The following is a 21,963-nucleotide window of genomic DNA, read 5'->3' as shown; positions in this document are numbered from 1 at the left end:
AAAATAAACCTTAAATTCGGTTCCTTTAAACTTTAATAGAATCAGCATATTACCGGTGTTTTAGCACAGAAACTGCTTTCATACTCATGCAAAAGGACCACAAAACATTTGAGTTCTCTTTTAATATATGACATAATACAATTTATTTCAAATAAATAAAAGACGTTTTCCCCAAAAAATACATACAGCACTCTAAAAAGAAAACATGGAACCTTTTAGGTTCTCAGTAGCATTAAGGACAAAGTGAAAAGAAAGTATTAGCTTAGATGACAAAAGGAAAATAACATCTCTGTAAAAATAAAAACCTGTCTTTTAAATGCTGCTATTTTAAATTCTTTACAAAGACTGGAGTTTCAAGTAGAGTTAGCGATGCTTCAATGAGTCAAGTTGACCTCTTGCGCAATATTTTTTTTCCAAAACACATTGTACTGTACACTTGTGTGATGAAAAGTTATTATTCATGTTTCCCTTTTGAAACGGGAGTTCCAAGCTTGTGCATCAATGACAACATTATCACAGTATCTCTGAGTGGCATAATAAAGCCTGATTCATGCTTCGTCGAACGACGTCAGGGACGTGCACAGATAGACTCTAGGTGGTGTTAGAGCACCTGCCCTTTGCCCTCTTGACCAGAAGTGCCCTTTTGAAAAAAATAAAATAAAAGTTTTTTTTTTCTTTCAGTTTACAGCAGGGGTCTTCAACAGGGGGTCCGGGACCCCTAGGAGGTCCTCAGAGTTACTACAGGGGGTCCGCCAAATCTTTATGTGATATGATGATTCTTTTTACCATAACCACTCGAAACCTAGCATCCCTTTTCTGAGGAGAACTTTGGCAAAGAGGTATAGGTGTAGAGGGAAAAAAAGAGCAGACCAAGTCAACAAAAAAAAAGTATAATTTACTTGAGCACCTGCCCCTCAAAATGTCTGTGCAAGCCACTGAACGACGCGTTAGATCCGTGCTTGTAGATCGGCTATTTCCAGCACCGGTGATGCGCCGTCATACGACGCAGCATAAATCAAGCATAAGGAGACTGACCCAGCAACAACTATTACAGAGACGGTCAATATGTCGAAAACGTTTGACCAAAACACAGCACAGTTGCTACAGATATACATCTGATAATTGTTTTAGTTAAAGTCTTTTTTTTTCCACGTGAAGAGAACGGTGGGAAATCAGTTTGTTTTGTAAAACATGTACAAATCTTACAGTCAGACACATACGGCACATAGCACTCAACAACATCTATTGGCATCCTTCATAATATGAGCTTTAGAAACTTTAAAGAACACTGCTTCAGTTATGGACATACTGTAATGAAGATATGGTTGTTGTTCACTGAATTTTACTGCAAATAACCCACTTAAATCATACTGTACATAATGGCAGCATGGCATCCTGGCCCTCTGTCAAGCCACATCTTCCACATTTGAAGTGATCTTAACATCACTTTTTAAGAATTCCTCTGATATTATTTCCCCCTCTGGATCAGTGATGTGGACAACTAACCTGACTCCGCCAGATGGGGCGGTATTGAGTTCACATTAAGTTCACAATACAGCCTCCATCTGGGATCGCTCAGAGATTAGAGTTTACATCGACCCGCGCCCGGTCGAACCAGCTACGGGCGGGATCTACGGGCGGGATCTTGCATTGTAGTCCTTTCACTATTCGTCATGGCCGCTACCACGAACAACAACACTACAATTTGCGCAGCTACTATACGCGTAGACACGTCAATATGATGGGTTGGAGTTGGCACGTCCAGACGGTGATAGACAGACGGAGCCATCCAATCACCTGCCAAGTAGCTTGAAAAGAGGGACTGCCGTCTTGCAGCGGTTGGGCTACCGAGGTCCCAGATGGAAGTACAGTAGGTTGTGAAACAAATGTGTGAAGCAAGCGTCTTCCATCTGGCAGAGTCAGGTTAGGACAACATGATTTGACAGTAAATATGAAAAGATTAAGTCTGTAAAGGGAGCCAATTCTCTAATTAACATGGCCTCTTGGATGGATATTCCAGATGAATGACCAGCTGGTCATAGTTAACTATAGATGCCAAAACAATTGACTGATTAGTTCCTGTCAAGCAAATGTGTGATTACATCGGCAGGTGCGGACCAATCGTAACCAAACAGCGGACGCAGCTATACAAAGAAACGCAGCTAAACAAATGCTCATTGATGTTTATTTACAAACATAATCTTGATTCAGCATTGTCTTGTTGCAGTGTAAATCCCATAGCCAAACAGGACGGGACGGTCGGCTGAACGTGTTGATCTGATTGATTCAGTCAGTCAGTGAAACCCCCACTTTTACCATCGCTGTGATTGGCTCAGAAGCTCCCAGCCCGTTTCACTAGGAAATACGTCAAGACATGGTTGTAAAAAGCCATTGCAGGTGGTATTTAAAGAGGTTTACATACAGTACATGCCACTGTGCTTGCAGAGCTCAGGAAAAAAAGCGGGACAATAGTTTCCGAACAGATTTTTGCTTTTGTTATTTAACAAAAAGAAAAACATCTATTACTGCTACTACATTTTAAAGGGGGTCGACAAAAACTCTGGAGGATACTCATAACCGCTGTCAAAGTAGGCCATGTAGACGTCAAAACATCCACCGCAAATGCAACAAAAGTGAGGAACATAGTGCACGATGTCTATAACAGGAGAGCAACGCCACTATCAGACAGACACAGATCAATACTGTAAATCCCCGGCTCGTTCTAAAAAGCATTGATCTGGCTGACACCAGCTGCTTCAATCAATATAGGGTCGGTTGGTGACGGTCGACTGTGTTAAATTCCACTTTTTCTTTTTTCTTCTTCATGCAAGTCCTTCTTTTTCCTCCTTCCTGTCCCCATCAGATATATGATAAATGCAGGTATTGTGTTTTGTGGGCTTTATGTCAGTGGTTCTCAAACGTTTTCATGTCAAGGACCCCCTAATTGACACTTATTACCCCGCGGACCCCCATTTGAAAAGATAAGCCAAGGACCCCAATAAGAGAAGGTTTTTACGGCTCTCTAGCAGTGATTCTCAACCATTTTCATTTCAAGGACCCCCCAGTTTGACATGCATTAGGCTACGGACCCCCATCTAGTGGCATTTATACCTCTGGGACCCCAATTCACATTGTAAAATCAATGTCAATTTAACTCTGAGAGTGTACAAATGGAACCAAATGGACCCGTTAGGGTCCATTTGGTTCCATTTGTACACTCTCTGAGTTACAGACCCATAAGGGTCCATTTGGTTCCTGTCCATCATTTAGCTGGGGACCCCCTGGAACCCCCTCAAGTACCCCTGGGGGTCCCCGGACCCCACTTTGAGAACCAACGCTTTATGTGTTGGAGGTTTGTGTGATGCTCCTCTGGCTGCTGGTGCTCTTGATGACGAAGTTGGAGGAGTTGCTCTTGTGGCTGGAGTCAAAGTCGCGCTCACAGTTGCTCTGGGAGGACTTGAGGTAGCGCGCGGAGCAGCAGAAGATGAAGTTCTGCCTCAGGTCTTGGAACAGGTGTCCGGCGAAGCACATGTAGATCCACGGGTTGCAGCAGCTGTTGAGGCTGGCCAGCAGCATGGAGATGATGAAGGGCATGGCTGAGATAGAGAGAGAGAGAGAGAGGAGAGGGGACATACAGTTTGATGTTGCCAAATACACTGCAAACAAAGGCACTCACACATTACTGTCGCTGGTAGCCTACACAGCGAAATCCTGATTGATCATTTAACCCATTGAGACCTGAAGCCGATTCTACATGTCTCCTAAATCCCAAAAGTTTTCTGAAAAATGTATGTTTCTATACATACATTATGGTGCTCAATCCTTTTCATGTCAAGGACCCCCAAAATGATATGTATTTGGCCACCATCTCAAAATATTATGTTCCAGGGACCCCCAGAAGCAAAGATTTGAGTGAAAAATGTTCGCTTTAAAAATATATGTATTCAAAGATTTGCACACATTTCCACGATTTTTCAAAAATAGCAGATCTACAAGCTCGTAGCGCGGCACTTGGTGCCGCGCTATGAGCTTGTAGATCTGCTATTTTTGAATAGCCAAAGTGTAAAATAATGCTTTTTAGCTCAAATCAAAAAATTACACAGTTCCACAGAAAGATGTAGCCTAACAATGGACCCTTGAGGGATAAATGAACGGGGTAGTTCTGGGTGAACTACTCCTTTAACACGCAGTTTACAGCCAGAAGTACGTTAATCTCTGTTAAAGTTTTGCAACGTTTTGCAAGGAGCAATTCAAAGAATAACGTATTGATAATGATGATTATTTGACATTTTTCTATTGACAAGATCTGCAGAGGGCGCAGCGGAGTAACTAAAAAATGTTTTCCTTACGGTGGATTATTTTATATTTTGGCCAAAAAAGTGTATTTTAGACGTGAGGTGGGGGGCTCAGAGTGTTCCCACGTAGAGCTCATGGATTAAAGCTAGTTTAAATCTCACGACTGAAAATGTCCTAATGTGCGATTTGTGAAACCGTGTGAAAGGATCCCCCACACACACACACACACACACACTAGCGCCGATTCCTAAACAATGAATACATTATGTACAATTAGGATGCTTTAGTAATATTGTTCCTGCTGTACATACTGCCAACCATGTGAAGAAATCACAGATTCAGGCTTTAACCTTTGCTTTTATATGAAATATCCGAGACGATTAAGATATTATGGAAGATATTTCCGAACATATTGCTAGTTTGACCACTTCAAATGCTCTAATCTTAAAATAACCGAAAATAGCCTTTCTACAAGTTCTCAATGCGTCGCAGACGCATTGAGAACTTGTAGATCGGCTTTTTTCGCTCCGCAACATGCTTCCATAGAAGACATGCTGGCTTCTATGGAATCCAAATGACTGAAATCAGTCTTGGCGACTGAGAACTTTAATCCATGAGAGTTGGCTTTCAACTCCATAAAACCGTCTTTGTTTTGGTGAGTAGCAAAAGAGTTTTTTTTCTTTTTTACTGCAGACGAGAGGCTATGCAGCCTTTGGTCCGAGCGCAAAGAATCGAAAGTCCCATAACCTTAAGGAGAACTCCTTCAAGGCTATGAATCAGAGCTAGGTACAGCCTATACTGTATGCCCGAGACACTGTGCTCTCACATAATTAGATTGAGAGAAAAGTACTGCTCATGGTCAATGGAGATAGATGACACAGAATGGCCTGTAATGGTGTGTTGGTTGGGTGACATTAACATGATGTCACCTCCACTGTCCGACTGACATTTGGTAAATGAGTTTCATGTTAATGTCATTGCCTCGTATCCTGTGTTTAATATCGTCCTGTTGATTGTTAATCTCTCCGCCTCCATCCTATGCCCCGCTAACATAGTGTCTAATGGCTGTTCCCTAGACTCTGCCTCCATCCTATGGCCTGCTAACATATAGTGTCTAATGAATGCTCTTGGCAGAATGTTGTTCCCCAGAACAACCCCTGGGACGTCGTGAAAACAAGCACATATAATTAACAAGAACTGATTTTATTATGAATAAAATTATAACAAAATTAAATGTAAGCCGCAAAGTGACAGCCCACCTCTTAAATGATAACCATGCAGTAATGCAATATTACACAGAAAACTGCTATTTTCAAGTGCAAATAAAATATATTAAAGATGCTCTTCAGCAAGTCAAGCTTGATCGATTGAATACCTTATTAGCAGTTTGAAAAAAAAAAGCAAGTTCAATACAAGGTCTGCTAAGAGGATTTAAACCCCAAGAAAGCCTATGGCTTGTTTCCATTGGGGTCCTTCGTACTCAATTCATCGAAAATTATACATGCAGTACTTTGACAACCAGGGACTCGTTCTCAGGCATTAGATCCTATATATGTGGCATGTGTCGGCCCCATCACCATCATATCCTATATTAAAATTGGCTTATGGGAGGGCAGGCCGGCGGGCTGACATAAACAGATATCTCCATAATGTGGGCACAAAAGGGACACAGATAGACGGGTACAACGTGTACTCAGACTCAGGATCGGCAGTGCGACCTAGGTGTGAGGGCCGCGTATCGGCCCAAACCTCTAGGCGGCCCGAACCTCTAGTTCTAATATAACACCAATAACAGCTAAATCATGCATAGAATGTACTGTACAGTATGTACACAGTACAGACAGGGTCAAATAAACTCTGCAAACTAAGTGTCCCCAAAGGACCAGACTAACTCAGTGAGTTACTGAGCAATCTTTACTTTGTGGGTGACTGACTGCATGCAGAGCCAGAATCTAATTTGAATTACACTGGGAATGATGGCTACTCAATTAGCTAATGTTGTCTTCCACAGGGGAACGATACATCACACTTAGGTGGCAAACGGGAATGCAGACAAATATCCACTGGAAGGTAAAGCTGTTGGAGCTGATGCTGAGGAATAGCTATGACCGACAAGTTATTTAGTTACAGTAAAACATTAAGATTCATTCCTTCATGTCCTTGAGGGAAAACAATTAATGATGGTCAAAAAAGATGTAATTAATGATATGCTATTTTCTACAGGTGGGACAAAGTCCCTGTTTTGCAAGTCCAAGTCAAGTCTCAAATCTTTGCCCCAAAGTCAAGACTGTCAAGTCAAGTCTTAAACCTTTTGGTTCGAGTCACAAACAAGTCCTAAGCTTTTTGTTTTGAATCCCAAACAAGTCATAATGCCCATTTATAATAATATGTAAAGATTTACATAAATCATGAGCATTTTTCACAATTTGTTTTTATTTTTTAAAATACAGAACGTAATGCTGATACTGTACTTTTAATTTCCTCCTTGAGGACAGGGTTTAACCCAACAATGTTACGTGCAACAAGTGGAGCTGGATTTCTGACTAATAACATTATTAGTTGATGAAGCGTAATATAGTATGGATTTCAGACTTCACTGCAAAAGATTGAACTGTCTGTGTGCCAGCTATTTCTTTCTCTTTCTGTATTTAAGCCAAATGCACACTTCTTTGTATGATCCAGTTGCCAGAAACTACCAAATTCCATGTGATAATTTGATATGTTCAGTCACATTGGCTTGCAGGCTCCATGTGCTTTTTTGCATACATCTGTGCCAGTCAAATCTAATGATCATGGTCGATATGGGAGTGTCATTGTCACCAGGGAGGATGTCTGGACGGGGGGGGGTCTCCAGACGTAACAAAAAAAAAACAGATGACGATGGCTTCAGCCTCCATGTACGTCCGCATACATCTGTGCCAGTCAAATCTAATGACTATGGTCACCATGGGAGTGTCATGTCACCAATGAGGAAGTCTGGAATCCACAAGTGCCAGTTATATAGGGACGAAGTGGTGTTTCATCCTGTTTGTGCATGCAGGGTTTGTGCAGGAATCTCAGGCTTGAATGTCAATAGGCTCTATATATGCACGGCTGCCATATAGCCCGTAGGCAAACATGTAACTGCGGTGTCAAGCGTCTGCCGCTCCGCAACGCGACAGCGCAGTTATGGTTGCCTACAGGCAGCGCGTCTGTGGATTCGTCGATTGGAAAGAAATTGGGCCTCTTCCGCACTTCCTTCACAGGTGTTAGCAATGATACTAATGAAGGCTCTGTTCTGTTCAGTGTAGCGCAGTGGTTCTCCAACCTTTTAGTTTCAAGGGAACTAAAAGGAAACTTATAGTACCCCCATAACTCCGAGAGTGTACAAATGGAACCAAATGGACCCTTTACGGGTCCATTTGGTTCCATTTGTACACTCTCGGAGTTACACACCCGTGAGGGAGCCATTTGGAACCGCCTCGAGATACCATGAGGGTCCCTGGACCACACTTTGAGACCCACTGGAGTGTTTCCAGTCCCAGAGCCAACATGCACAATATCAGCATCCTGTCTCTGTTTGACCAGAATGGAACAGAGCCTTCATTAAGTATCATTGGTAACCCCTGTGAAGGAAGTATAAGAAGGAAGAGGACCAATTTCTTTCCAGAAAGAGGGAGCAGTGAAGCACATTGGACATGGTGGCCAATCATAGGTACTGCAGCTTATTACGGCTGAGGCCAGGCACATGAACCAGCGAAAACGGTTTCGACCAATGGGCTCGACTCATGAGCTTGTGCACAGGGTTGTGCACGGAAATGACGCTACTGCGCATGTGAGACGACGTGCAGAGTGACGCAAAGCGCCTCACATGGGCCCCGTCCATCACATTTCCCAACCCAGAAGAAGGGTTGAAAATGGAGTATGCGCTGGGTGAGCTACATACAAGTGAATGGGCGGGAATTTTCGTTACCTCTCTATTATCCCATTAAGACCTGAGGCTGATTCTACAAAATGTCTTCTAAATCCCAACAGTATTCTGAAAAAAACGTATGTATATATCAGTGGTTCTCAAACTTTTTCATGTCAAGGACCCCCAAAATTATATGTATTTGGCCGCCAACCCCCATCTCAAAATATTTTGTTCCAGGGACCCCCCAGGAGCAAAGATTTGAGTTAAAAATGTTCGCTTTAAAACAATATATATTCAAAGATTTGCACACATTTTCACGTTTTTTCAAAAATAGCACATATACAAGCTCATATATCTGCTATTTTTGAATAGCCCAAAGTGTAAAATAATGCTGTTTAACTCAAATGCAAATGTGACACAGACGCTTATTTTTTAACTCTATGGCACAGAGCCTATTCTGTGAGTCCAGCTGGTGGAGAGATTGACCTGTTTCACCTGTGCATGATATGTACCTGTCAGTGCTCCAGGTGAAGGAGTTTATAGGGCTGGGTGAGTTCAGTTCAAAATCCTCTGTCTGAGAACGTGCTGCCACACCAGTACGGTTTGTTTGAACTGCCAATTTGTTTTAGATTATGTATTGTTTACGTCCCCTGAGTTATGTCTACACGATAAGCATCCTGATTTAATGTGTGTATGTGACTTCCTACGATGGAAGTTATCATGATGAAGTGTTTTTGGAGCTGTTTCATAGGCTCTGAAAACGCTTCCATACGACAGTGTCATAAACAGGGACATGGAGAAGAGACAAAAAAAAGAAAAAACTAAGAAAATAACAAAACATCCAAGGAAAAGTAAGTGTTTTTGTCTGCTTGAAACTGTTGTCTTCTTGCACAACAGTGACCAACACAACACATTACACAGTGTACAATGTTGAATGTTATTACCACTAACTACTATTGTGACCACTTACTAGTATATATTAGTTTTGCCTCATGCCTCATTGCACATTAAATACATACCCCCCCCTCCCAACATTGCATGTGTCTCTTCTTGTACTTGAACAAATAAAACCTCCTTGATTTTTAGTTCCAGGTCTTAATCCATCCATCTACCTATACTCCCTCACTCAGTAACTTATAAAATGGCTCTTGGATCACAGTGTATTAATTCGTACATCAAATAGAGGCACTACAGTCCGGTCATCCATCCTTATACTACCTAATGAGGCGATCATAATCTCATTTACGTCACACGTGGGTGGGTAATATATCGTCTATACCCTTGTCAAGGGAAGGCTGGAAGAAGGAGAAAGCAGGAACCTTTGACTCATGGTAAAGAGATGGTTTGATTTATGGAGAACATGGACGAGAAAAAAGAAAGTCATTATCAAGATGTGATCTGACCAACATAATGACTGCAATGATTCATCGCACTGACAGCCTAGTCATTCTACATGGACGCACAACAGATAACAAATACCGTATATAGCCATTGGTTCTCAAAGTGGGGTCCGGGGACCCCCAGGGGTCCTTGAGGGAGTTCCAGGGGGCTCCCAGCTAAATGATGGATAGGAACCAAATGGACCCTTATGGGTCTGTAACTCTGAGAGTGTACAAATGGAACCAAATGGACCCTAACGTTGAATTAACATTGATTTTACAATATAAATTGGGGTCCCAGAGATAGAAATAAATGGGGGTCCGTAGCCTATATGCATGTCAAACTGGGGGTCCTTGAAATTAAAATGGTTGAGAATCACTGCTAGAGCCGTACAAATCTTCTCTTATGGGGGTCCCTGGCATATCTTTTCAAATGGGGGTCCGTGGGCTAATAAGTATCAAGTTGGGGGTCCTTGACATTAAAAAGTTTGAGAAACACTGTCGTAAGCAAGTCAGTGTTCAAGAATAGAAACGTTTTACCAAAGATGTATTTTCCCATGGTTTCAAACAAAGGGTTAAGCATATCCTTTGCTAAAGTAATTCCAGGTTGTCAGATGCACTGGGGCCAATTTAATGTGATTAATTAGAATGTCATGATCTGTTATGATTGCCTGTAAGAAGCAGTGAGAAAGGGGGTGCGATAGATAGATAGGATCCTTATTGGACATTAGCAAAGTAGTCTACTGATGGCCCGAGCTGACTTCAGTCTAATGGACACTTTATCTCTTGCACAGCACAGGTGACACTCAGCCTATCTATTGTACACAAACACAGTCACACGTGCACCGACTGCCAGATCTGGCCATTCTCAGCAGTCAGCACACAACGTGCATGTACAGGATCACTCTCTATCACGCAACAAACAGCCAGTTCTGCTGAACAAGCCTGCACAACTTCTAATTTTGCAGCGTCACACTTCTTCACCAATTCTACAATTAGTGGTGGAAGAAGTACTCAGATATTTTACTTAAAAGTAGCAATACCACAATATAAAAATACTCTGTTACAAGTATTTTTCAAATAATGTTTTATTATATAAGGATTTATATCGGCAAAGTAACTAGTAGTAACTAAAGTTTTCAAATAATTGTAGTGGAGTAAAAGTACAATATTTACCTCTGAGAGATGTAGTGGAGTAAAAGTATAGATAATTGGAAATACTCCAGTAAAGTAAAAGTACCTCAAAAACTTAGTTACCACTGCACTACACTCTGCTGAACAAGCCTGCCACGAAATCTAATTTTTGCAGCGTCACTCTCTTCCACCAATCCTACAATACTGTATTTTGTCTGATCATTGGAAAGGCGTAAATGTTAAGTCTGACACCTTGACGTTCCAGCAGGATTTGTCCTGATATATGTGACAGCCTGTGTGATGTTGAGAGGACAACAACAAGCACACTGTGACAGCTGCCGAGAAAAGAACCAGTCACACTGGAACCCAGAGAAGGGAATTAAAGATAAAGGCCTGCCATACAAAATGATGACACTATCGTACTTCTGAGACAGCATTTATGTTTTTTCTTTTTTACGTTGAGATATTGCTGCACCTCCTGCAGAGTCAAATCTGGAGTGTTGTTTAAGTGTCAATTTTTACATTTCTTAACACTTTTCCCCCCCTGTGTCATCTATTTGTTTTCCTGTCAAGTGTTTCCCTTGAAGTTTGAGGACAGTTGAAATACTGCTAAATCTCCAATTGACTTTTTTTGTTTTGTTTTAATCTGCAGCTATTAGAAAGACTGAAAGCTTGTCTTGAGTACACAATCTTTCAGTGTCTATTTTCTCTAGCAAATGCACTGCAGATGACATTCTTTTAATATATTATAGTGTAGCAACTGGCTAATAAACTCCCCGCAAATAAAGGAATTATATATAATAAGCAGACACACATTAAATCTCCCTTTTACTTTCTGTTTAAAATGAGGACTTAATGCAATATCTGATATGACATTATATCTGATTTGCCAGTTAATGCTTTTACCTTAAGGGTAATTCTGCAGATATCTGATTTGCCAGTTAATGCTTTTACCTTAAGGGTAATTCTGCAGATATGGAGATCAATACACAATTACACATACTGAACACATTAATGACAGTTCAGTAGCCTTGCATATTGCAGTTAAATGTCAACTCCACATTTTTGCCTCACAGGCATAAAGAATAAGCCTGCTTGGCGTGCAGTGTGCTTACACTAATTTGATCAATGATTAACTAACATGAACACTGAGTTAAAGGCCACTAGAGCCTGAGAAGGGTTACTCTATATATAGTTTGATGGGCAGGTTGATATTGAGAGCAGAGAATATTGTGCCCCTATAAATGAGCAATATGCTAATTTTCTTCAGTTTACAATTTACAGGGTATTTGGCAGACACATACTGTGACTTTAACTGTGACAGCAATACAAAAGTCCTGAATTCATGTTTTACAGAATAAATCAAAAGCAGCCAAGTGACCAGTTGCCCTATACTTCGCCATCTGTGACCCCTGTGACCTCTCCCACCTGAGGTCACCTGGCAATGACCCCTACATGCACTCATAGCCACAATATGGCTTACTTCCAGTAGTGGAACAAGTAGGCTACTCTTTTTTGTTTTACTTAAGTAAAAGTATCAATACTGCAATGTATACTCTGTTAAGTAAAAGTCTGGAATTTAAAATGTACTTAAGTAAAAAAATAAAAATGTACTTAAAGTATAAAAAGTAAAAGTACTCATTATACAGAATGTCCCATTTCAAGTTTTCAAATTCAAAATGTGAAAATAGCAGATCTACAAGCTCAATACTCCAGTAAAGTAAAAAAAAACACCTCAAAATTGTACTTAAGTACAGTACTTGAGTACATGTACTTAGTTACTTTACACCACTGCTTACTTCAACAGTATGGTTCATGGTTTCACCTTTAATGGCTAAATCACTCTAACCTCACTTTTTATCCACATCTGTACCTCATTGATTCTATGATATTACCTAAATCACATTAGAAAGCAGAATCAAAATTAGCCACAATCTCTTAAAGGACCACTTCACCCATTTTCAACCTGTCTTCATATAATTGGTCCTCACTAATACCATTTTTTTCTACAATGTCTCATAGTAGGGCTGTGGACAGTCCAGAAACCCGTCTACCAGTGACATCATCGTTGTCACTGGTAGACGGGACTGTCCACAGCCCTCCTCTGAGACACAGAGAAGGGTGGTGAAAAAATGGTAGCATTTTATCATTAGTGAGGACCAATTATATGAAGATAGGTTGAAAATGGGTGAAGTCGTCCTTTAAGAATGTAACAGAGACAACAATACTCAAAATATTAAATTTGTTTTTATGAGTTCAGAGTTAACATCCTGGGGATTCGGGAATTAGAATAACCTTCTTACAACGTCCCAACAATCATGCGTAAATGCGCACAATGGCGCACGCCAAAGAAGATGAATGTGACAGCATGGCATGTCACATACTTCAGACAATATTGCTCACTTTCAAGTGGTATTTTTCGCGTAAAAATCTACGTGCAAAATCATACATTAAGCTTAAAAGGTGCACCGTGCCCCGTGCGCAAAGCGCGTAATTTACGCACGCACACCATTATGTTCATATGCTCAGGCTCATGTTCATAATATATGCTTAAGGGGTTAAATTCGTTCTACTGCTATACGCCACCAGAATGTGGAACGCCCTACCAACAGTTATAAAAAAAAAAGACTGAATCCTCACAGTCCTTCAAAACCACTCTAAAAGAGCACTTATAGCCTACAGGTGGCTGCAATTCAGAACTGACCCCTGTAAAAAGTCCAAGCCTTTTTGTCTGTAATTAAATGTTTCGATGAATTGAATACACATGCCCAATGGAAACAAGCCATAGTGCTTTCTTGGGTTTAATCCTTTTAGCAGACCTTGGAATAGAACTGTACTTTTCTGTGCTTTTTTGGGGGGCAAACTATTAATCAAGTAGGCCTATTCAATCAATCACAAAGACCTGAGGCCGATTAAAACATTTTTTCCCTAAATCCTAACGCTTAAAAAAACAAAAATATTCAAAGATTTTCACAATTTTTCACTATTTTTGAATATCCTAAAGAAATCTAAAAGCGACACAGATACGTTCCAGGTCTTAATGGGTTAATTTAGTTCAATCTTACCCTCACGGGGCGCAGCTGGATCCCACGCGGACCACATCTGGACGAAGAAGAAGGGCGTCCAGCAGACGATGTAAGCCAGCACGATCACAAAGGTCATCTTCACGGTGGTGATCTTGGCCTTGGAGATGAGCTTGACGCTGCTCACCCGGGACAACGTGTTATTAGTATTCCCCTTATTGTTGGTCCTGCAGGGCGTCAGGTTCATGCACTGGTGATGATCCCGCCTGGTCTTCAGCTTAAAGTTCTGCCAAATCTTGAAGCTTATTAATCCATAGCAGAGGCTGAGGATGGCCACGGGGATTATATATATGGTGAGGCTGATCCAGGTGATGTAGGCCTTGGCGCCCCACGGTTGCACGAAGTCGCCCCAGCAGTCGTAGACCCCCGACCCGGCCGAGCCCACCTCCCTCAGGGAGAAGATGTACATCTGGGGCACGCTAAATAAGAGGCTCAGCACCCAGGAGAAGATCACGTAGAAGCGGTCCTTCCTCTTGTGCAGGGAGCGCAGCGGCTGGCAGATGGCCAGGCAGCGGTCTATGGACATCAGCACCAGCATGTAGGTGGAGGCGAACATCCCCACCACCTGCATGGAGGAAAAAGTACTCAAATGGTTTACTTAAGTAAAATTATCAATACTGCAAATTAAGAAGTAGCCTACTCTGTTACAAGTGAAAGTCCGAAATTCGAAATCTACTTGAGTAAAAGCACACAAGTATTGGTATCAAAATGTACTTACCAAAAGTAAAAGTGCTAAAATGTGTGTGAGCTTGTAGATCTGCTATTTTCAAATAGCCTAGATATAAAATAGGGCTAAAGTGGTTAATGTATGTTTTATAATGTAATAATGTATATCTGCAAAGTAGTATTAAAGTTTTCAAATAATTGTAGTGGAGTAAAAGTACAATATTTGCCTCTGAGGTGTATAGCGGAGTAGAAGTAAAAGTAGGCTAATAGACAATTGGAAATACTCCAGTGAAGCAAAAACCTCAAAATTGTACTTATAAGTACAGTACTTGTCGAGTAAATGTACTTAGTTACTTCACTGACCTGTAGGTACTTGATCAGCCTGCACAGGACGTCCGGCCCGTAGAACCTGAACGTGATGTCCCAGATGAGCTGAGGCAGGACCTGGAAGAACGCCACCACCAGATCGGCGATGCTGAGGTGCTTCATGAAGTAATACATCCTGGACTGGCTGTGCTTGGTGGTGTGGATGGCCAGGAGCACGCACAGGTTCCCCGCCAGCGCCAGGAACAGGATCAGGGCCAGCACGGTCACCTCTACCTTGGCCACCTCTTCGTTCCGTTTCAGCGGGTTCGTCTGGTTCGTGGTGATCCCGCGTCCATCGCCGAGGCTTAGGTTCCGCCAGGAGGATTCGTTTAGTTGCCAAATAAAGTCGCTTTCGTTTGAAATGCTGCTGCTTTCCATGGTTGTGGTTGCAAATAAACGCGTTATTGTGCAGGCGATGCTTCAGTTGGTGGACATTCAGTCAGACACTGTTATAGTTCCTCCAGAGACGACTATAGGATCGACCTCCTTTGGTCCTGGTGTCACAGATAACGGAGCATTCACAATGCCTGTAGAGCAGAAAATAAATCACCTTTTTTTTTAAAGTTTTATCACCCAAGTAATACCATGGGGTTCTATAACAAAAAGTATTTTCCCCCGATAAATTGATTTCTTCCCAATAAAGCCACAGTGCTTTCATGGGTTTAATCCTTTTAGCATCCTTTTGAATAGAACAGTACTTTCTGTGCTTTTTTTTGGTGCAAACTGTCAATAAAGTATTCAATCAATCAATCAATAATGTTTCCATTTATGATTTTAATAATAATGAAAATGATAATGATACGGGTAATAATAATAATAATGATAAGGGTAATGATAATAATAAAAAATAATGAAGCACCATGGCACAATGCACAGTTGAAAAAGAAAAACTCACATTAAAGTAGGTTTTAGGCTACATACAAAACTACACAATAACAAAACGCATGGGCAGCATTACGCATCAGCTATGTTCACTGCATGCGTAATTCTCAGAAACTAAAGATGCATTGGTAGCATATAATACGTAATTTCAAATCAATTAACACAATTACACAATTGAAATTCGGTAATTAAAGACACTTTAAATTAAAGACACTTACATTCAGTTTTGTTTGCCTCCGAAAAATAAAATCACAGTATTCTTGACGGAGGAATTGCTTCACAAAGTGAACGCGCTGGCATCCATGTCTGGTTCCATTCACAATGAATGGTCCAACGCTATATAAGCCACTGATATCTCTCCCAGATTGGACATGGAGACAATGTGTGACCCATTACGGCCACTAGGTGTCCATGTGCGCCAGTCAACCCATGCTGTCTTGATGAGACTCTTGACCAGTGGTGGGGAAAAGTACTCAAATGTTTTACTTAAGTAAAAGTAAAGTCAATACTGCCATGTGGAAATACTATTTTTTCAAAATTTACTTAAGTAAAGGCACAAAAGTATTGGTGTCAAATACTTAACTACTAAAAGTACTCATCGTGCACAATATCCCATTTCACATGTTTCAAAATGTATACAAATCCTTTGAAAATAGCAGATCTACAAGCTTACAATGCGGCAAAGTGACGCCTTGTGAGTTTGTAGATCGACTATTTTCAGATAGCTATGGCTGAAGTGGTTAATGTATGTTTCACAAAATAACTAGTAACTAAAGTTTTCAAATATGTGTAGTGGAGTAAAAGTACAATATTTGCCTCTGAGATGTAATGGAGTAGAAGTAAATGTATTGGAAATCGGAAATACTCAATACCTCAATATACAAATACCTCAAAATTGCACTTCAGTACAGTACTTGAGTACATGTACTTAGTTATATTTTCCACCATGCTCTTGACCTATACTATTATGCCATAGTTACATGCGTCATGTCATGTAGAACATGTGAAACATTATAGCCTACTCTTTTAAAAACTGTTTTATTACCAGGTCATTTTTGAAAGCCAGGAACTATGCCCTAAGGGCTTGTTTCCATTGTGGTCCTGTGTATTCAATTCATCAAGACATTTAAAGACATAGAATAATATACAACAATAATAAACATTATTGAATTTACACAAATAAACAGTGAGTTCAAATCATATATATGTTAGAAAGAGAAGAATTTCAGCTCAAAGCCATTCAGAGGACAGATATGCTGACGTCAAACAGCCTTTGTGAAGTTATTATTTGACCATGAACTGTCAACAGGCTGTCTTCAAGTCTAATGTAACATTTGAGCTTCCATTCAATTTGAAGCAATTCATAACCGCGGTTTCCAGGGAGAATCTCAGAAAACACACATCAACAAAAAACATCCTAGGGTTGAACTGACTCAATTTTGGCACCTTTTCACACTTATGACAACATAAACATTATAAATGGGTCCAAGTTTGACTTCCTGTTGCAGTGTGTGTGAATAGGCTATCAGTAGCTGACAGGAAGCAAACTTGGACCAAAGTAAACTTCACCTCATTGTGTTCCCTGGAGCGGTGGTTCTCAGCATGTGGGTCGGGACCCCCAGGGGGGCCCCCACATGATTTTGGGGGGGTCCCCCCCAGATGACAGTAAAGTGACAATTTAAGGACTTTGGAAACGTTTTCAATTACTCAAAAAAGAAAGAAAGACAAGAAAAAAGACCATGACTGCATCAAAAGTAATCAACAAACTATACTATACAATCTGGTCAAACATTGGCCAAATTGTCAAATAATATAAGAGGCAACATTTTTGAAAATAGCCGAGTTACAAGCTCACAACGCCTTGCAACGTGAGGCATTGTGAGCTTGTAAATCGGCTATTTTCACAATGTTTATCTGTGGAACCAAACCGAGTCAAACTAAATTGTTATGCCTCAACTCCAAGGTCAAAAGTTTGAGAACGACTGCCCTATAGAGTGGTGAAAGCTCATTACTGTACTTTTTAGAAGTCAGCAATTCGCCTATACTTATCTTAATTATTCATAACTATCATATCTAATGAATCCCTGGTAGTGTAATTCAATTATTCATTGTATTTTAATACAAACAAAATGGTTGTCGAAAGCATGTGGGGAACGATGCTAAAATAATAATTTCAATAAATAAATAAATGGACTGACCACAGAAGGGAGAGTTCAGAGAGCTCACATTGAAGAGCAGTGGGTAAGGAAGACTATTTAGAAATGTTACATCATTCACTTCATTCTGGGTTTCTGTCATGCAGTCTATTCAAGCAGTATTATCACAATTGATACATAAGTGGTAAATGGTGCATTTATATAGCGCTTTTAGCCAAAGCGCTTTACATAGATTGTGCATTACATTCACACACCGATGGCAGAGCAAACCATGCAAGGCACCAACCGTGCCTTGAGCGTCTTGCTCAAGGACACTTCAGCACTAACTCTGGGGGAGCCCGGGATCGAACTGGGAACCTCTGAGCCACTGCCGCCCCATACATAATATAATTTGTTCGCAAACATTTTCAGGTCAAGGAGCCCCAAATTAATACGCCTTTGGCCACGTGCCCCCATCTGAAAATATTCTGTATCCATGTATTTAGAAGGGAAGATTTCAGTTGAAAAAGAAACAAGAAATGACTAAAGTCATAATTTAGCCGCGAGCGGCAGGCTTTTTTTGCCCCAATCTGCCGTTGAGAAATTGAAATAAAAAAAAAAAAAGAAAAAAAAAACCTTTTGAAAAAACATTAAAAAAAAAAAAAACTTAAAAAAAAAAAAAAATGTCCTTTTGAATATGATTTGACATTCATATTATTAGCAGCTGTATTGTGTGTGTGTCCCCCCCCAACTACTCAAGTTAAAGTATCAATACTGCAATGTAGAAGAACTCTGCCAAAAAATAGCATACCTCAATATGACATTTTGCGGCTATATTATGACTTTGTCATGTCTTGTTTTTGTATAGTGCTGTAACATGTTATGGCCTAATCACTGTCATTCAAGCATAAATGTCTTAACATTAAAATAAAAATAAGTAACCGGTATAGGACTAGGCTACCTATTGTCGTACAAAACAAGTCCTTCTGCAGTGAATTACAACATTAGGATTGTGCAGAATTCAAGAAGCTTTATTTGTTACTGACTCATAAAGATACAAGCAGCGAAATGTTGTTGGAACTTGTACCACAGATGGTTCTACATATAATTGATATAATGAAGAAAAGAAAATATTAAGCAAGAAAATAAAATGGACAATAATAACTAAATAAAAATAGCCTACAGATATATACAGTTTTAGGAATACTCTGGGACTTGTCTTAGACAGGCATGTCATCAGTGGTGTAAAGTAACTACATGTACTCAAGTACTGTATTTAAGTACAATTTTGAGGTATTTTTCACTTTACTGTGGTATTTCCAGTTTTCAGTACTTGTACTTCTACTCCACTACATCTCAGAGGCAAATATTGTACTTTTGCTCCACTACAATTATTTGAAAACTTGAGTTACTAGTTACTTTGCAGATATAAATTATTACATTATAAAACATACATTAACCACTTTAGCCCTATTTTATACCAAGGCTATTTGAAAATAGCTGATCTACAAGCTCACAAAGTGTCGCATCGCGACACGTTGTGAGCTTGTAGATCTGCTATTTTCAAACATTTGTGTACTTTTACTTTTGGTACTTTAAATACATTTGGATACCAACACTTTTGTACTTTTACTCATGTAAATTTTGAATTGCGGACTTTTACTTGTAACAGAGTACTTCTACATTGCAGTATTAATACTTTTACTCAAGTAAAACATTTGAGTACTTCCACTGCTCCTCAGAGTTAAATCAACACTGAAGCCCTGCGGCTGTTGTAAGTCACAGATGATTAGAAGATTCTCCGCTGGCCGACTTTTTATGACTTAATGACTTTATGACTCTCAGCCTCTCACTCTGTCCTCTCACTATTACGGTTAGCATAGCATGTTGCTAACACATCAACAAAGCAACCACAAACTTTTCGCTGGAGCTGGTGTGTGTGTGTGAGAGAGAGAGAGAGAGAGAGAAAGAGAGCGCGCGCGCGCGCGTGTGTGTGTGTGTGTGTGTGAGAGAGAGAGAGAGAGAGAGAGAGAGAGAGAGAGAGAGAGAGAGAGAGAGAGAGAGAGAGAGAGAGAGAGAGAGAGAGGGACTTGGGAGAGGGACAGATGGAGACGGAGGGGGGGGGGTGCTGCGAGGGGAGGCGGGTGCTGTGAATGACGGCCGTCCATTGGCCGTCCATGGGCCGTCCATGGGCTTTAAAGTAGTGTCTCCCCATTGGCTGTAAAGTAGTGAAGGACAGCCAGGACAGCCAATAGACAAATAGGTGTCCCGAAAACATGTCGAAAACATGTCGTGTCGCGAGTGACGATGTCTGAGGCTGTCTGTAGAGCCGCAGCGCTTTCAGCTCGCGGCTAAAAAAATCTAAATTATTCTCCCAAAAAGGATTTTCAAAAATAAGAGATTGGCTATTTTTGAATATCCAAAGTATAAAATAGGGTTGAAGTTAAACGGACTGTGATGCTATATTAACGTTATTTTGATAGGGACCCCCTGGGAACCTCCACAAGGACCCCTGGGGGGCCCCCAGACCCTATTTTAAGAACCACTGATAAACTGCCAACTCAGTTACAGCAGTAAGCTACGGAATAGGAAATCCCTGCTCTAACCTTAATCCTAACCCTGATTAGAGTTAGGGTTATAGGGTTATAGGGTTATAGGGTTAGGGCAGGGATCCCCCACCTCCGAAAATCAGGTTCTGAATGATTGACTCGACTCAAATTGTATTTATAGAGCACATTTTAGAATGACCGAAGCCAACCAAAGCGCTATACAACACAGCAAGAGAACAACAATGGCACAGTAAAATATAAATGTTTTTTTAAAAAAAAGGTAAATGGTGCATTTATATAGCACTTTTATCCAAAGCGCTTTACATAGATTGTCCATTACATTCACCCATTCACACACACCACCATGCAAGGCACCAACCTGCTCATCGGGAGCAATTAGGGGTTCAGCGTCTTGCTCAAGGACACTTCGACACCAACTCTGGGGGATGGGTTCCCATACCGGCCGCTGTACCACTGAGCCACTGCTGCCCTAATCTGAGTTCCCAGAAGTTTTCGCCGGCTCGGCGAGGAACTTCTGGGCCAGAGCCCTGGGATTTGTGGGCGGGATGTAATTTACGCTCTGAATCTGAGCGGACACGCCTCTTACCGGTCTGGAGCTGTGCAACTCGTCTAAAAAGTCCGACGAGAGGCAAACAGCAGTACACAACAATGGCGGTCGAAATTTCTCAAGGGGAAATTGCTTCCCGTCGATCCTATTTAGATGCAACACCCACTGCATGTGGATCCCGCCCCCTTTTCTTCATTGGCTGTTGATTTGAATCACAACGCAGTGGCCGCGCCCCCGCTGTCCAAACTCCGAGGCAATGCCTCCCAGACTACTGCTGCCCCAGTAAAATATACAACAAATACATGCAGCAATTGAATACAAGTTAAATATGCACGGCATGCAACAGCGAGGTGGAATCTATGGTCTTGGTGGGGTGCCAGATTTAGCTGTGCTAAAATAAATATGTCTTCAATAATGAAAAAAATGTCTATGGACTGGGAAGCTCTAATCATGTTAAGTGGCAGGCTATAGGCTACCATTGACACTATTAGGCCTGTTACCTGTCTGCCTGTAGAGCCACTCACACACGATTTGTACATGATGACACCCTCCATACCTATACCTCAATATCCACACATACCATGCACACTGCACATCACACTTTGCATATTAAGACCACACACACAAACACACGCTTAATAGTACATCCACATATATATGCCATTACACACCTTGCGGCAATGCGCAAATACGCTTAGTGAATTATTTAGAAGTTCAACCACGCACACACACAGCAGCTGGCTGAAAGCACCTCGGTCGGAGTGTGCTATTACTTATGTAAATGCTTTGCCTTCTATTAACTATTGTTGCTATTCTTTTATTTCAACATAATTGCTATTTTGTCACAGCTTACAGGATAAGGATAAACAGTGATACAAAGACAGCCTTCTAGTTTTCTGAAAGAAAACAAACAAACGCACAAGACAAACACAAACCCTCCCACCCAACCCTTTCCCCCCAAAAAAGTACATTGACAGTAAATGGAAAGGTACAATGAAGAGGACAAAAAGGGG

The 21,963-nt window shown here is 40.9% G+C and overlaps 1 protein-coding gene across 1 annotated transcript; it reads right to left on the bottom strand.

Annotated features, from left to right (window-relative positions):
- Positions 1-3,339: 3,339 nt before the first annotated feature.
- Positions 3,340-16,008, bottom strand: oxtra (oxytocin receptor a; the record flags this gene model as incomplete). Its single annotated transcript, XM_084062396.1, has 4 exons — positions 15,917-16,008; positions 14,814-15,343; positions 13,767-14,349; positions 3,340-3,596 (listed from the first exon to the last, which is right to left on the bottom strand). Exons 2-4 carry the CDS (start codon positions 15,192-15,194, stop codon positions 3,340-3,342), a joined length of 1,221 nt encoding a protein of 406 aa, XP_083918522.1. The 5' UTR covers positions 15,195-15,343; positions 15,917-16,008.
- Between the last annotated feature and the right edge of the window lie 5,955 nt (positions 16,009-21,963).

This window comes from Gymnoscopelus microlampas (assembly GCF_963454915.1).
Source record: "Gymnoscopelus microlampas genome assembly, chromosome: 7".
Taxonomy (NCBI): Eukaryota; Metazoa; Chordata; class Actinopteri; order Myctophiformes; family Myctophidae; genus Gymnoscopelus; species Gymnoscopelus microlampas.
Note: the sequence above shows the minus strand (reverse complement) of the source record. Positions and strands in the feature narration are given on the sequence as shown.